The sequence below is a fragment of the Lipotes vexillifer genome, unplaced genomic scaffold (assembly GCF_000442215.2).
Source record: "Lipotes vexillifer unplaced genomic scaffold, Lipotes_vexillifer_v1.1 scaffold39, whole genome shotgun sequence".
NCBI classification, from domain to species: domain Eukaryota; kingdom Metazoa; phylum Chordata; class Mammalia; order Artiodactyla; family Lipotidae; genus Lipotes; species Lipotes vexillifer.
This window is the reverse complement of record NW_006787038.1, coordinates 621462-636460: the sequence shown is the minus strand read 5'-3', so window position 1 is coordinate 636460 and position 14999 is coordinate 621462. Positions and strand designations below refer to the sequence as shown.

The window sequence follows — 14999 nt, the reverse complement described above, 5'->3', positions numbered from 1 at the left end:
CACCCAGCCGCCGGACTGGCCCCGACGCGGGCCCCGGGCCGACCGGGGCGACCCCGGTCTCTGCCCCCGCCCCCAGCCCAGCTGCTAAGGCAGACGGCAGCTGAGGCAGCGCCGGCCCCTCGGCGGGACCGAGCCCCTGAGCCTGCCCGGGATCCTGTGGTGGAGCTGGGCAGCGAGCAGCCCTTGGCGCGCAGCAGTTGCTGCACGCAGTTACCCTGGGCGACCGATTACCGTGAGAACCCCAAAGCGGGAAGGTTAGAGAGGCGATTATCGGTCCTGCGCCGCCAACTGTCCGACCGGTGGTGGTCCTCCAGCGGAGAGTGAGGTAAGAGGTGGATCAGACCACGGCCTTCTCCCTGGGGCCCTCCAGGCCCTCCGCAGCCTCCTGCCAGCAGGTGCGCTGGGGAGCCCCAGAACAGGCTGGGGGCTGGCTGTGTCCTGTAGGGCTTCAGAGCCCTTGCCAAGGCTGCCCACTGGCGGGGCCCAGGCCTTGAGGCAGTGATGAAACCTCTCCCCCATACCCGTCTCTGCGACCTAATGGCAGCGGTAGTCTGCCTGGGTCGCAGTCTGTGGGACCTGACCCCGCCTTTTGGGCGGCCTGAGGAGCCTGAGGGCCAGTTGGGTCCTGGACGCCTTGCTCCCTCAGTGATGACGGCTGGGCAGGGTCTGGGGACCCGGCCCTGAGGGTGAAAGTTGTGCCTTGGGACCTTGCCCTTTCAGGCCGGAACAGAGAATAACATTTGTTTGGTGGAGACTTATGAGAACATCGTTACCTGACCTTGACCTGACCTCAATAACAAAGGATCTGGGACATCCCTGGTGGTCCAGTGGGTAAGACTCCCCGCTCCCAATGCAGGGGGTCGCGGAACTAGCCCGCAAGCATGCTGCAACTAGGACCTGGCGCCGACTAAATAAATACATAATTTTTTTTTTTTTTAAAAAGGATCTAACATCAAGAAGTTTGCAACAACTAACCACGCCCCCTCCACCTTTCCTATAAAAGGGCTTTGCTGAAAGCTTTAGGGGAGTTTGGGGTTTTTAAGGCATGAGCCACCAATCTCCTCGCATGGCCCTGCAATAAACCTTTCTCTGTTACAAACTCCAACGTTTTGGTATTGTTTGGCCTCACTGTGCATCAGGCACATGGACTTATGTTCGGTAACATTAATTGCCAGAGGAGTGGACTGGAATTGAGTTTTGTCACTTTGTTGAGTAATTCACACCAGCTAATAATCATAGGTCTTTTCTTTTAAAATGTGCACCATAAAAAAAAAAAAAAAAGGACCTCCCTGGCGGTCCAGTGGCTAAGACACTGCCCTTCCAATACAGGGGGCATGAGTTCTATCCCTGTTAGGGGAAGTTCTCCATGCTGTGCGGCACGGCCAAAAAACAAATGAAAATAAAAATAAAATGTGCACCATGGTGTTTTGCTTGTATGTTATTTGTCTATTATTATTATTTTTCCACACCATTCCACAACTAAGGGGCCTGGTGTCTTACTAGCTGTGTGACCTCACTTTCATTCCTTATGGGTGTAAAAACAGTCAAATGAGGTAATAGTTGTTATTTTGTTATCTGGACTCATATTGCTCCATTTAGGCAAACGTTATCTCCCTCTCGCCCTGGACTGCTCACCTCTTCCCACTATTTCATAAGCTATGGATTTCATCCAGTGGTGAATTTTTCATCAAACTTAACTGCAGGCCCCTTCCAAGGCCTTGTAGTTGATTTTACATTCATGAATTCATATCCTTTCTATTAGAGAAACCTGCAAATTGTATAAGCTTCAAACCCATAAAACCTGTGTTTGCCTCTGCTCCTAATAAGGCCACCTCCATGAGCTTCCCAGACAAGACTTTTTACCTAGTTTCAAATGTTCTCCTGTCCTGCTGGTCATTAATCACGCAACTCCCTTTAGCTCTGATTACTTTTGTATTGGTTCTGGGGGATACTTCACAGTGTATTCTGTGCACAAGACTCAAACTAAAGATGGTAAATAATAATAGCTAACTCTTAATCCTTATAAGAACCTTATGAGAAAATTAAGGCCCAGAGAGGTGAATTGATTTGCTGAAGATCACACAGCTAGAAAGTGGAAATGCTGGGATTTATACCTTTGCAATCCAATTCCAGAGCCTGTGCTCAGAATCACCATGCTTTGTCTCTCACATGATGATGTCCTAGTTGAGAAGATTTGGGAAACAGACTTTCATATACTGTTGGTGGATATATACACTGGTATGACCTTTCCAGAGCAACCTGGTTAAAAATATTTAAAAGATGTGGGCTTCCCTGGTGGCGCAGTGGTTGAGAGTCCGCCTGCCAATGCAGGGGACACGGGTTTGTGCCCCGGTGTGGGAAGATCACACATGCCGCGGAGCGGCTGCGCCCGTGAGCCATGGCCGCTGAGCCTGCGCGTCTGGAGCCTGTGCTCCGCAACGGGAGAGGCCACAACAGGGAGAGGCCCGTATACCGCAAAAAAAAAAAAAAAAAAAAATTAAAAGATGCATTCTCTTTGACTCACAATTCCACTTCTAGAAACTGCCTAAATAAACATTCATAAATGTGTGTAAATATTTGGCTTTAACAATGTTTACCATATCGTTGTTTTAATAGAGGAAAAAGAAACTAGCAATATAAATTTGGTTTAGTCAATTTAATTGTAATGCAGTAATACAACAGAAGAGATGTAGCCATTAAAAATGATATAGCAGGGCTTCCCTGGTGGCGCAGTGGTTGAGAGTCCGCCTGCCGATGCAGGGGACACAGGTTCGTGCCCTGGTCCGGGAAGATCCCACATGCCGCGGAGCGGCTGGGCCCGTGAGCCATGCCACTGAGCCTGCGCATCCGGAGCCTGTGCTCCGCAACGGGAGAGGCCACAACAGGGAGAGGCCCGCGTACCACAAAAAAAAAAAAAAATGATATAGCAGAATATGATGAGGAAATGTTCATGACATTGAAAGCAGGTAGAGAACAGTTTGTAGAACTTATATATATATATATATATATATATATATATATAAACATTAAAAAAAAAAAGACTAGTAGAAAGCTACCCTAAACTGTTGTCTCTTAGGCTTTGGGGTATCATGAGTAGTTTTAATTTTCTTCTTTGTGCAGAATTTCTATCACCAAAAAACACGTGGCTTTTATAATTAAACAGGGTTGGTTTTTTTAAACTGTAGTAATATACAAAGGTAAAATTTACCATTTTAAAATGCATAGTTACCTAAGTACATTCACATTATTGTGCAACCTTTAACTCTATCTCCTTTTTCATCACCCAAACTGAAATTCTGTACCTATTAAACAACTCCTCATTCCTCCCTCTCCACCACAGCCCCTTGGACATCATTATTCCACTTTCTGTAGCTATTATTTGACTATTCTAAGTACCTTAGATAAGTGGAATCATACAGTATTTGTCCTTTTGCGTCTGGCTTATTTCACTTTGCATAATATCTTCCAGGTTCACCCATATATGTAGCATGTATCGGCATTTTATTCCTTTATAAAGCTGAATAATATTCTATTGTATGTATATACCACATTTTGTTTATCCATTCATCCATCGATGGACATTTAGGTTGCTTCCACCTTTAGGCTGTTGTGAATAAGCTGTGAGCATGGGCGTACAAATATCTGTATGAGCCTCTGCTTTCAATTCTTTGGGCATATACCCAGAAATGGAATTGCTGGATCACATGGTAATTTTAATTTCTTGAGGAACCTTAACCAGTGTTTTGTTTTTTTTGTGTAACGCGGGCCTCTCACTGCTGTGGCCTCTTCTGTTGTGGAGCACAAGCTCTGGATGCGCAGGCTCAGCGGCCATGGCCCACGGGCCCAGCCGCTCTGCAGCATGTGGGATCCTCCCGTACCGGGGCACGAACCCGCATCCCCTGCATCGGCAGGCAGACTCTCAACCACTGCGCCACCAGGGAAGCCCTTAACCAGTGTTTTAATATTTAATTTTTTAATTCTTCCATTCATTTCATCTCAGAGAACATGTCCTTTCACTCTCTTGTGAGGGACCCAGGGTCTGAGCACAAATTGAGCCCTGGCACTAAAGTTAGTGCTCAGGTTGGTCAGCAAGAGATGGTGACCACCTGAATAGCATAGCCCCAGATCAATGAGACAGACAGAACTTTATGGCCAGAAATCTTCTTTACTGTCAGGACAAATTAGTTCTTTTCACAAGGGGAATCCTGAAGACCAGTATTCTGTAGGCCTGGAATTTTATTATTAAAAATATAGGACTTGAAGAGTCCCCTTGTAAAAAAATAGTGTTATTGGCTGACAACCTAGCCAGAATTTGGGAAGCAGGGGAGATGGAACTGAACTGTGTGAAGGAAGGAGGTTAAGCAGGGGCAGAGATAAAAGGGGAATGGGAAAGGTCCCAAAGACACTCATTCTGCTTTACCATTTGTTCTATCAACCTGGTGGTCTGAAGCATGCCAGAGCTGGGTGTTCATGTGTTCCCTTGCTCTGTCTCTTTCTCAGTAGGACTTATGAACGAATGGGAGGCGGGGGGTGGGGGGTGGGTGGGGGCGGGGAGGGGACGGGCATTGAGCTGCATAGACCTAGAGGTTTATTTTTCAAAGGATGACCAAGAAATCCATTTTGCCACCAATCAGTAAATACAATGCAACTTCCCAAAGCTCAATTTACAAAGAAGGAAATTTAATAAATAGCTGAAGATACCCCTGATTGAACCCATAGGTCCTGTGAGTAGACTCATGGAATTCTAAAGAGGTGGTTGCCTAGTAACCAATATAAGCAGCTTTGGAACCTAAAACTAAGAAAGGTTTAAGATGGAAGAAACTTGCTTCCCTTTGAAGACTTGTGTGTGGGAAGCCACTTTGAAGGTAATTTCAAAACACTGCTGCTTCATCAGTATGTGAAAGGAGCTTATTAGCATCAGATGAATGATGAGAGGCAGACAGAAGTAGTTGAAAATATTTTGGATTAAGTGTCAAAGTATCAGTGTGTTGCTTCAGGTGCTAAGCAGTACTGTGATCTTAGTCACGTCTGCTCTCCAGACCTTGGTTTTGAAACCTAATATAAAAGAGTTTTAACAGATTATCTTTATGGCAGCATTTCCAGAGTAATCTCATGAGACAGCAGTGTATCTGTATGAGTGCATGGCAAAGAATGGGAATTAGAAAATAGAGGGGAGGGAATTCCCTGGCAGTCCAGTGGTTAGGACTTTCACTGCTCTGGCCCAGGTTCAGTCCCTGGTAGGGGAACTAAAATCCCCCAAGCCACTTGGCATGTCAAAAAAAAAAAAAAGAAAGAAAGAAAAAAGAAAGTAGAGGGAGAAAAAAATGAAGGGAACTTTCTGTTAAGAAAGAGGCAGCAGGGACCCCCCTGGTGGCGCACTGGTTAAGAATCCACCTGCCAATGCAGGGCACACGGGTTCGAGCCCTGGTCTGGGAGGATCCCACATGCCGCAGAGCAACTTAGCCCATGCACCACAACTACTGAGCCTGCACTCTAGAGCCCATGAGTCACAAATACTGAGCCTGCGCACCACAACTACTGAAGCCCACATGCCACAACTACTGAAGACTGCGCACCTAGAGCTCATGCTCCGCAACAAGAGAAGCCACCGCAATGAGAAGCCCGTGCACCGCAACGAAGAGTAGCCCCTGCTCGCCATAACTAGAGAGAGCCTGTGGGCAGCAACGAAGACCCAACACAGCCAAAAAATAAATTAATTTAAAAAATTTAACTTAAAAAAAAAAAAAAGGCAGCAGAGAGAGGGTATTTGAAATAAGCCAGGTTAAAAGGCTGTGTTCCCTGATCCCACTCTCCCCACTAACCAAACTTCCTTCACAAATCTGACAGATACATTTTGGAGCTATGGTTTCTCTAAATTTAATGTGTATAAAAACCTCTGAGACCTTGTTAAAATGCAGATCTCTAGGCTTCACTTGCAGCCTACTGAATCAATATTCTAGAGTGTGGGACACAGGAATCTGCATTTTAACAAACTCCTCAGGTGATCTTGATGCAGAAGCTCCTTTAACTGTATCTAACAAGCACTGTAACAGAAGCTGACTGTCCCCTCTTGGGCCCTTCCTCAGAACTTCAGAATCTGTGGGTGTAGATCAGAGTGTATTACTTGTCTAAAACTCTCAGAAGATGGGACTTCCCTGATGGTCCAGTGGATAAGACTCCACACTCCCAATGCAGGGGGCCCGGGTTCCATCCCTGGTCAGGGAACTAGATCCCACATGCTGCAACTAAGAAGTCCACGTGCCACAACTAAAATCCCGAGTGCTGCAACTAAGAAGATCCCACATGCTGTGACGAAGACCCCGCGTGGTGCAACTAAGACCCGGCGCAGCCCAAATAAATTAAATAATTAATTAATTAATTTTAAAAATCTCTCAAGATACTGTGCTAAGGTTTATAGCCTTTTCTTCTGTGGCAGTTTCCACTGCTTTAGTAACAGAAGGAAAAAAACAAGATATTTCTCCTTTCAGCATGCATTATTTAGCCCACTTCAACTATTTCTGCAGAATAAAGGCAACAGACCAGGGGGTGAGGGTCGGGGACTGGAAAGGTGAACAGAAGAGTGGAACTAAATTTGGAACCTCTGAGATAGCATCCATTTTGAGTCTAGATTTTTATAACAGGTGTTAACTGGACACATGTAGCGTAAACCTTCGAGCCCCACTCCTGCCTGTCTAGCCAAGTTCCTAGAAATGCAAGAGATAATCTGGTGGTTGCTGCTTACCAGATTACAGGACCTGATCTGCAGTTATGCCAGGTTTGAATAACTGTAGGATGCAATTTATTCAGTTTCTCATGCTGTCAGTGCACAAAAGCACCTGGAACCTGCCACTCTGCTTTTGGTTCTTAAGGGCTATTTGTTGGGAGGGGACCCTGCCTCAATGTTAGTCCAAGTAACATTTAAGTTTGGATAATATGGAGCTTCCAAACTCTGTTTGTAGGTCTCTTCTTCCCTCTCTTAATTGCCTAGGGCCCCAGTATTCCTAAACTTTTCCCTAAGTGCCCAGTGCATCTACCTGTGGGGCCCCAGAGACTTGCCTTCTAAGGACAATACTCCAGGCTCTAGATCAATAACAATTCCTCACAGTTATGTAATACTTTGCAGCTTGCAGAGAACTTTCAGACATGTTCCCTAATTTTGAGCTTCATATCAACACTAAATTAGAACAGGTATCAGACTCTATTTTCAGATTGGCAAACTAAGGCAAACCAGGGATATTAAATCATTTAAACATGGCTGGGAAGTGCAGAACCTGGCCTGACACTTGTCTTCTGACTCTAAGTCCATCCAGGACAGACCTCTTTTGACCAAACCTTAGAACATTTTGTGCTGTCCCAATTCCGTTACAAAAACATATCTATCGGGGCTTCCCTGGTGGTGCAGTGGTTGGGAGTCCGCCTGCCGTGCAGAGGACGCGGGTTTGTGCCCCGGTCTGGGAAGATCCCACATGCAGCAGAGCGGCTGGGCCCATGAGCCATGGCCGCTGAGCCTGCATGTCCGGAGCCTGTGCTCTGCAACGGGAGAGGCCACAGCAGTGAGAGGCCCACGTACCGCAAAAAAAACACACAAAAAACAAAAAAACTCCATATCTATCGTGTTTCATCCTTTTTCAACAAGCCATTATCTTAGATGATGATAACTATTCCTTGAGAATTTATAATAACTGATAATGAAAACATGGTATTCTTTACGTGATGACAGCATTGTAACCAAAGATTATGTATGTCACAGGCTAAAGGGCATATATCTGGGGACATCCCAAATCATTCCATATAGGTAGTCATCTTAGGGTGAAACCAGTCCTCATTCTGTTTTTCAAGTGTTTAGGCTCAAAATGGCCCCTGACTTAGGAGCAAGATACTGACACACTGATATGTTAAGAATAAGATGTTCTATTAGGCAATACACAAGGCAGGAGAACACTAATATTGTGTTCATCTCGCAGTTCATTTTCAACCAGTGAGAGTAGACACTGTTTAAAGAAAAACAGCACCTTGTGACCACCCTCCAGCCTTGCCCTAATTTTTTTAGTCTGACTTTTAAAATACTCAGTGCCCGGTGGCCATGTTGCCTTCGTGACTGTGAAGAGATGGAACGACTAAATTTAACCTTATGTGCAAAAATTCCTGGAGGGACATCACATTAATCATGTGTCACTTAATGTGAGTTAGGTCATTAATTCTGGCCTAGTGACATCTAGGTAAAAGCTCACCCTTAACAAAAAGACACACCAAGAGGACAGATTTAATACACAGAAGAAAATGGAATAAATCAAGCCCTAAAAAGAGAAGGTACTGTGCTGGGTGTTGTGAAAGAGAGAGAGAAGAGTCAGATCCAGGCTAAGGGGTACCCTGTGCACAGGGCAGGAAAGGCAGGATTTTGCACTAAGCACAACAGAATAATGGTCTCACCTTCATGCTTGGGGCAGAGGTGGCAGGGGGGCAGTGTCACCTGCCCCTGGGAATGGCAAGGCCAACAAAATGAGTGGTAGGGAGCCAAAGCCAGTGTGGCACAGAAGTTAAGTGCTCTGGGGTGGAATCTGGCAGCTGACTTTGAAGCCTGACTCTGCTACTTATGACCTATGTGATCTGAAGTAATTTACCTACCTCTCTGAGCCTCAGCTTCTTCCCACAGGCAATAAAGACCATAATATCATCCCAGTGTAAAGCCCTTAGCAAAGTACTCATAATTGTCAATTATCATTATTAGGCCAAGGAAGTGCTTCAGAAGGAAAAATTTTTAAAAAGCACTAACTCTAGGCAATTGTTCTCTACACTGTTTTCCATGCTAGCTAAAACCTGGAAACAACTTGCCTGATAATTAAGAGCTAAGGTGATTTACCTATTTGATAAAATATTCTGTAGCTGTAAAACATTTTAACAGTGAAGACTATGTAACAATATGGAAAAGTACTGGGTGACTCTGAAGGACAACAGACTGGAGACGTGGTCCTTACGGTGCAGTTAAGGAGCCAAATTTTTTTTTTTTTGCGATATGTGGGCCTCTCACTGTCGTGGCCTTTCCCGTTGACGGACGCGCAAGCTCAGCGGCCATGGCTCACGGGCCCAGCCGCTCTGAGGCATGTGGGATCCTCCCAGACCGGGGCACGAACCCGTATCCCCTGCATTGGCAGGCAGACTCTCAACCACTGCGCCACCAGGGAGGCCCAAGGAGCCAAATATTTAACGATGTGAGGTGTCACAGGGTTAAAAGTTAAAATAACTGGAATGGACTAGGAGTGATTTGTAAATCTGTGTATGACAGGGAGGCCTGGATAGGTCAAGAAAGAGTTACGGAGTAGGCAGGAATTGAGCTGGGCCTGGAAGAACGGACAGAATTTGTGTCAAGTATGGAAGAAAGGCTTCACATGGCACAGAAGGAAGATCTACTTGTGGAGGGAAGAACACTCGGAGAAGAGCTAGGAGAGTCAAAAGGAGAGGTTACGTGTCAGGACAAGGTCATAAACTGGGGTCATACTCAGGGAGAACCCTGAATGCCAGGCTGAGTTGTCTGAACTTTACACTGTAAGTTCTTTGAACAGGGAGAAAGCAACTTTGGGGGAAAAACTGGAAACCTGGGATACTGCTGAAAAGCAGTAATCCCTCATAAGGAGATGAGGATCTGAGCTTTGGGACAAATGTGAGAACTGGAAGCAAAGGTCTGAACAAGGACCATTTCAAATGTTGCAGCACTTCTTTCTTTTGTCTTTCTAATTCCCATGGCTTCCCCCCTCCCCTACCTGTTCTCCAAGTTCTTTTCTTACTGACTGCTATGGGCTACCAATTTCTACTGACCTAGAGCTCTCACCATTTCTTCCCATTCCCTTAACAGGTACCTGGTCATGCCTCCAGGTCCTCCTCTGGACCAGGCAGTGTGGAAGGAAGCATTTGCTGGGAAACAATGACTAAGACCGAGAAGGGAAAGACCTTTCTCTCCCAGCATTTCCGTCAGTCACTCCCCCCACGGCTGGGATGGGGCATGATTTGCTCCTACTTAAAACCAAGAAATAAGGAGGAGTCCGCCTCCGTTTCCAGTGTGTCTCCAGTCTTCCACTCCAGCCCGCAGCACTGTGCAAACCTCAAGAACCAATATTTGAAACAGGCAGCTGCAAACCTCACCTTTTCTCAGGAGGTGGTGCAGCAGCGAGGGCTGGCCAGCATTCCTTACAGCCAAAACAGCTTTGACCATCTCTACGATGCAGACGGCATCATCCAGCCTCCCCACGTCAGGAAGCCCCGAGCTGAGAAGCCCGTCAGCTTCAAGTTCCTGGATTTTTCAGGTCCCTCAACAAGGGTCACCTCCCAGGCTATGAAGGCGGAAAGCTCTGCCAATCTTAAGAAGCTGAAGAAATCAAAGCCAGCAAGCGCAGTCCAGGAAGCATCTGGTCCTCTCAATCTTCATCCAAGCAGGGAGCTAGACGTGCTTTCTCCAGATGTAAACCTGGAGGAGAGGGAAACCTGGCTTCCCCCTCCTGAGAAGGAGGCCAGAGCATGGCAGGCTGTCGTGCTGGAAAAGCTTAACAAGCGCACTGCCCGATGGATCCAGAACAAGCGTCCTCTGAGGCCTGGGGTGTCCCCCAGTAAGTGGCAGAGCTTCTTGCACCAGCAGTATGACTGGAGCCACATCCAGGATGAGCTCACTTCCTCCAGCGACCTGGAGCTCTTGAAACAGCTGGAGGAAGAAGAGACAGCAGAATTTGAGGATCGAAGTGTCGTTCTGCCCACCCAGGAGGAAAAGAAGCCAGAGCTGCTGCTTCCTGTCTATTATAGGTAGACTGGCTGGGGCCTCGGGTGCGCCTTTGAGAATCCCTGGCTCCCCTTCAAGGACTCCTGGGTGGCCTCACACTCCTTATTTCAAAACACACTGTCACATTAACCTCTTGTGTTTTCCACCACCAACCTGCTAAGATTTCCACAAAGTAAGGTTTCGCAACCTCAGCACTCCTGAGGTTGGATAATTCTTTGTTGTGGGGCTGATCCTGTGCACTGTAGGATGTTTAGCAGCAGCCTACTGCAGGCCAGTAGCACTCTCCAGGTGTGACAACCAAAGATGTCTCCAGACATTGACACATGTCCCATTGAGGGACAAAGCTGCTCCCAGCTGAGAACCACTGCCTTTAAAGGAATGGGTTCTCAGCCTTTCCCAGCAGACTGAGCCATTCTGCTGTTCCAGGTACTATCCAGGTGTTCCTAGAAACAAATCCATGGTGGGAGTGAGGAAGGCAGAGACCTCATGAGGTTTGGTCCTGCCTCAGTCTGAATAAGGAGCCAGTGTGTCAACTGACTCGAAAACTGACTGGCAGCAGGACGGAGAACTAAACAAGCTTAGAGAAGAGGATTACTGCACGTTTCTCACATTGCTTCCTTTTCACTTATAACTGGAAGGAAGACTGGAGCTATAACATCCCTGATTCCTAAAAGTGAACTAAAGATAAGTGGAAACATTTATTTATTCATCTGTTGGACAACTATAAATTGCATTGCCACCACTTTCCAGGCACTCTGCAAAGTGCTGGGAATACAATGTAAATGAAACCGACATGGACCTATCCTTTAAAGAGCTTACAGTCTGTCCACTAAATAACCACAAACGTAATAGTTAAAGTGAGGTCATGGGTTCCCTTCCCCAAGTCCACGCACCCTCTAAGGGCACCAGTTTTAAAGCTACCTGTCCCCACTTTTCTCCCCATGTCACTCATTCCAAGATTGCCCAATTACTTGCCACAAGTGCAGACAGTTGAAAGCATGCCTGGCATCAGTAAGACTGCTGAGGACACCGATGGAAAGGGGAGCGACTACCAGCCCCCAAGGCAGAGCCACTTCCGACAGGTGAATCCCCGAGCTGGAAAGTTTGCTTACTCCACAGACAACACCTTTGAACAGGAGATTTACTTTGGTAATGGAGCTGGGCCCCTGTAGTAGGGGCCTAGGGGGACACGGAGCAGGGAGGTGGAAGGTAGCTGGGGGATAAAACAGTCATGGGTGTGGATGAGAGGCCCTGGATGAACCAAGTGTTCATGTTGACACCTCCTGGTTACTAGCACATGAGGTTTATTGGGGGTTTGTGGGGTGGAGGCCGGGGATGGGGGGTAGGCATCTGATAGGAAGGAAACTCTTCTTCCTCTCTCCCCTCTCTCTATCCATTTATGTTTACTAAAGAGGTAGTGGAGGTAGGATTGCAAAGTAAGCAAGATTCAGCTTTGGGAACAACCTACCTCTTCTCTGTTCTCCCTTCTCTCACTGAGATAATTCCCCCAATGAGGTGCTATGTTGGAAAAAACAACCACAGGCTCTGGAGATCTGAGCTTAAATCCTGGCTTAGCCCCTTCCTACTAACATTCAGCAAATTATATCAGCCGTCTGAGCCTTACATACCTTATCTGTAAAACAATATTAACAAAAATGCACTTTAAGTAGACAAGAAATATAGTGCCTCTTGCCCAATACCCATGAATGTCCACTACCTTCCCCTTCCATCCTGCTATCCTTTAGATGCCTGGGCTTCCAGGATACACAATCTAGGACTGCACGTTCCAAGCTGTTTATTCTTCCCTACCCCCATCTTGTTCCGAAACTGCTTTCAACTGAAAGTCTTCTTAAAATGTTTAACAAAATTATTCAGACAAAGGTATTTATGACTGATAAAGAGATGAATTAGGTAACCCTTCATTAGTATCCAGCTTTTCATAGGGAACAATGCCTGTGAGTTAGGTTCTGACTTGGCTTCCAGGCTTTTATGAGGCCACCAGGTCATACATCCAAGCAACAGTCACCTTCAAGGGATGCCCCCAGAGCAAGGTAGTCATGAGTCCTAGAGGCTTAGAGTAGGGCAAAAGGAAACTGTGTCTGATCCTGGTGACCAAAAACCCAGGAAGAGAGGAAGGAGGCGGGTTCTAGGGACTCATTATTTATCTGTTCACAGATAAAGTCCAGATCATCCACCAGATTGGTGCAAAGAGAGACCAGATTTTCCTGGAAAACCTCAATCGATACAACAAGCAGCTATGTAAGGTCTTCCCTGAAACCCCAGAAAGGTGGACTTCCCAGCCAGTTCCTGAACCATGTAAGCAGGAAGCTGATAATGGGGGTAAAGGTGGATGTAGGTTTAGTTCTTTAAGGCCCCTGTTTCATAGGCTGGGACACCACCAGCATCTAGGGGAGTCCCTTCCTACTAACTAAAAATCATCTCATAAAATTATAAAATACTAATCGTAACAGGAAAAGCCTTTGTGGCCCATACAGCTGAAATGAGACGGAACTTAGTTGTAACCAAGTGGTTTAGGGCCAGTAATTCCTAATAAGACAGATCCCACCTTAATGCTTCCAAAGGAAGTACATCAAACCCCTGATCTAGCACTCTGCCCTTCTTCCTTGGGCTGGCTCTACCCTCCCACTCCATTCTCAGGCCCATACCTGCTTCAGGCCCTAGAATCGACCTGTGTTTCAAATTTCTGTTTCATGAGTACATCATCCTTCATTCTGTAAGTTAGGTAAGGTAGAGGGAAAGGAGTTAACCAAGAAATAAATTTATGAAACATAAAGTGCCCATCCTCCAGAGACTATGTCTCCATTCCCCATGACTCTTTTTTCGCAATGTTACCATTCAGATGGGCCTGCTGGTGTGCAGAAACTAGCAGCAGTAGTGAACCATTCTTTTTCCCACCAGCCCCAAACCTCTGTCTCTAGTGCTGCCTGGCTCTAGAGGCAATATCCACTAGAGCCAGAGGAGGTGCTAATGACGGCAGGTGTGGGCAGCTTCCACCAAACTCACACAGCCTCCTCCTTTGTTGAGGGCTATGATTATAAAGCAGTGAAGAAAGCATGTAGCAAAGCCTTGGGTTGGGTCTTAGCAAGTCACCTTCCAGGGCTTCAACTGCCTCATTAAAACTGAGACACTAATCATTCCTAGAGCAAGGCACTCGTAAACACTTAGCAACTTATAGCACCATTCCTCCTCCCAAATTAAAAACATTAAAAAGAAAACTTAATAAATTAGTAATTAATGGCCAATTACATTCTACTTTAAATGGCAATATATCAAATATTGAACTTTATGAGCAAACACTGTTACATATATTTATATTCCTAAATATTTATTAAACTTATAAAAAGCCTTACATGTATCTCAACGTTTCTTCCCCAAATTTCTCTGCCCCATCATCATGGCTTTATCATGTTTGTAGTCAGGACTTTTCATAACTCCCTATGGGACTTGTACTCAGTTTCCTACATAATCACAGGAAAGTTGGCTCTTGACAGTTTTGTTTTGCCTTAGTGCTAGCCAGGAATAGGAATGTGATGCTGGCTGGGAACACACGCTTAGGGCAGTGGGCAGAATACCTCATACTGCTGCCCCGCACAGCTTGCAGGCCTGTGAAAGGAGCTATGCGCTGGACAGCTCTGCCCATACCGGCCAAGGATCTGCTGCTGCAGGTGGGTGAGGAGGACATGCCCATGAAGACCAGGAGACTGAAGAAGCAGGCAGAGTCACTGAAGGAGAATGTGACTTGGGAACTGGTGGTCCTGCGGAGGATGCTGCAGGAATGGAAGATGGCCTGGGCTCTAAGTGAGTGAAGTGGGTGGGGCGGGCGGGTGTCCTGACATATCAGCATGTTATTTGTGAAGGAGGAGGTTCTCACTTTGGACTAGTGTTTCTCAATCTTTGAAAATCCATCCCTCTCTTGTGAGACATAAAAATCTGGTTGCCTCATCAAGGTTAGACTAGTTAAGAGCTTTTCACACAATGACAGTTGCATTTATCTAGATACTTTTTGCATGGGCAGGTTTTACATCAGTAATTTGTGGAAACTCACTATGCTGAGAACTCTTCACAGGCAGAGACCCTATCTTACTGACCTCTGAAACTTTACACTCAATAAATGATGCATGAAAGAAAGGGTGAAATGTGCTGCCCAAGCAATGGAAATGCAGTGATCAAAAGAAACTTCAGTTGGCTGTGGTATATACAACACTTTCCCAAA

The 14999-nt window shown here is 46.2% G+C and overlaps 2 protein-coding genes across 2 annotated transcripts in view; one reads left to right on the top strand and one right to left on the bottom strand.

Moving 5' to 3' along the window:
- The window catches only part of LOC103072862 (acyl-coenzyme A thioesterase 1), a 24046-nt gene extending 9627 nt beyond the window's left edge, over nucleotides 1-14419 (bottom strand). The window contains exons 1-2 of the mRNA XM_007459711.1: nucleotides 14415-14419; nucleotides 6891-6895 (exon numbers count right to left, since the gene is read on the bottom strand). The gene's annotated coding sequence lies outside the window, so the exon portion shown is untranslated. The remainder of the gene's footprint in view (nucleotides 1-6890; nucleotides 6896-14414) is intronic.
- HEATR4 (HEAT repeat containing 4) overlaps nucleotides 7697-14999 on the top strand; it is a 37856-nt gene continuing 30553 nt past the window's right edge. Inside the window, 5 exon segments of the mRNA XM_007459786.1 lie at nucleotides 7697-7710; nucleotides 10078-10788; nucleotides 11724-11914; nucleotides 12941-13081; nucleotides 14381-14584. Coding sequence (XP_007459848.1) covers nucleotides 7697-7710; nucleotides 10078-10788; nucleotides 11724-11914; nucleotides 12941-13081; nucleotides 14381-14584 — 1261 coding nt within the window.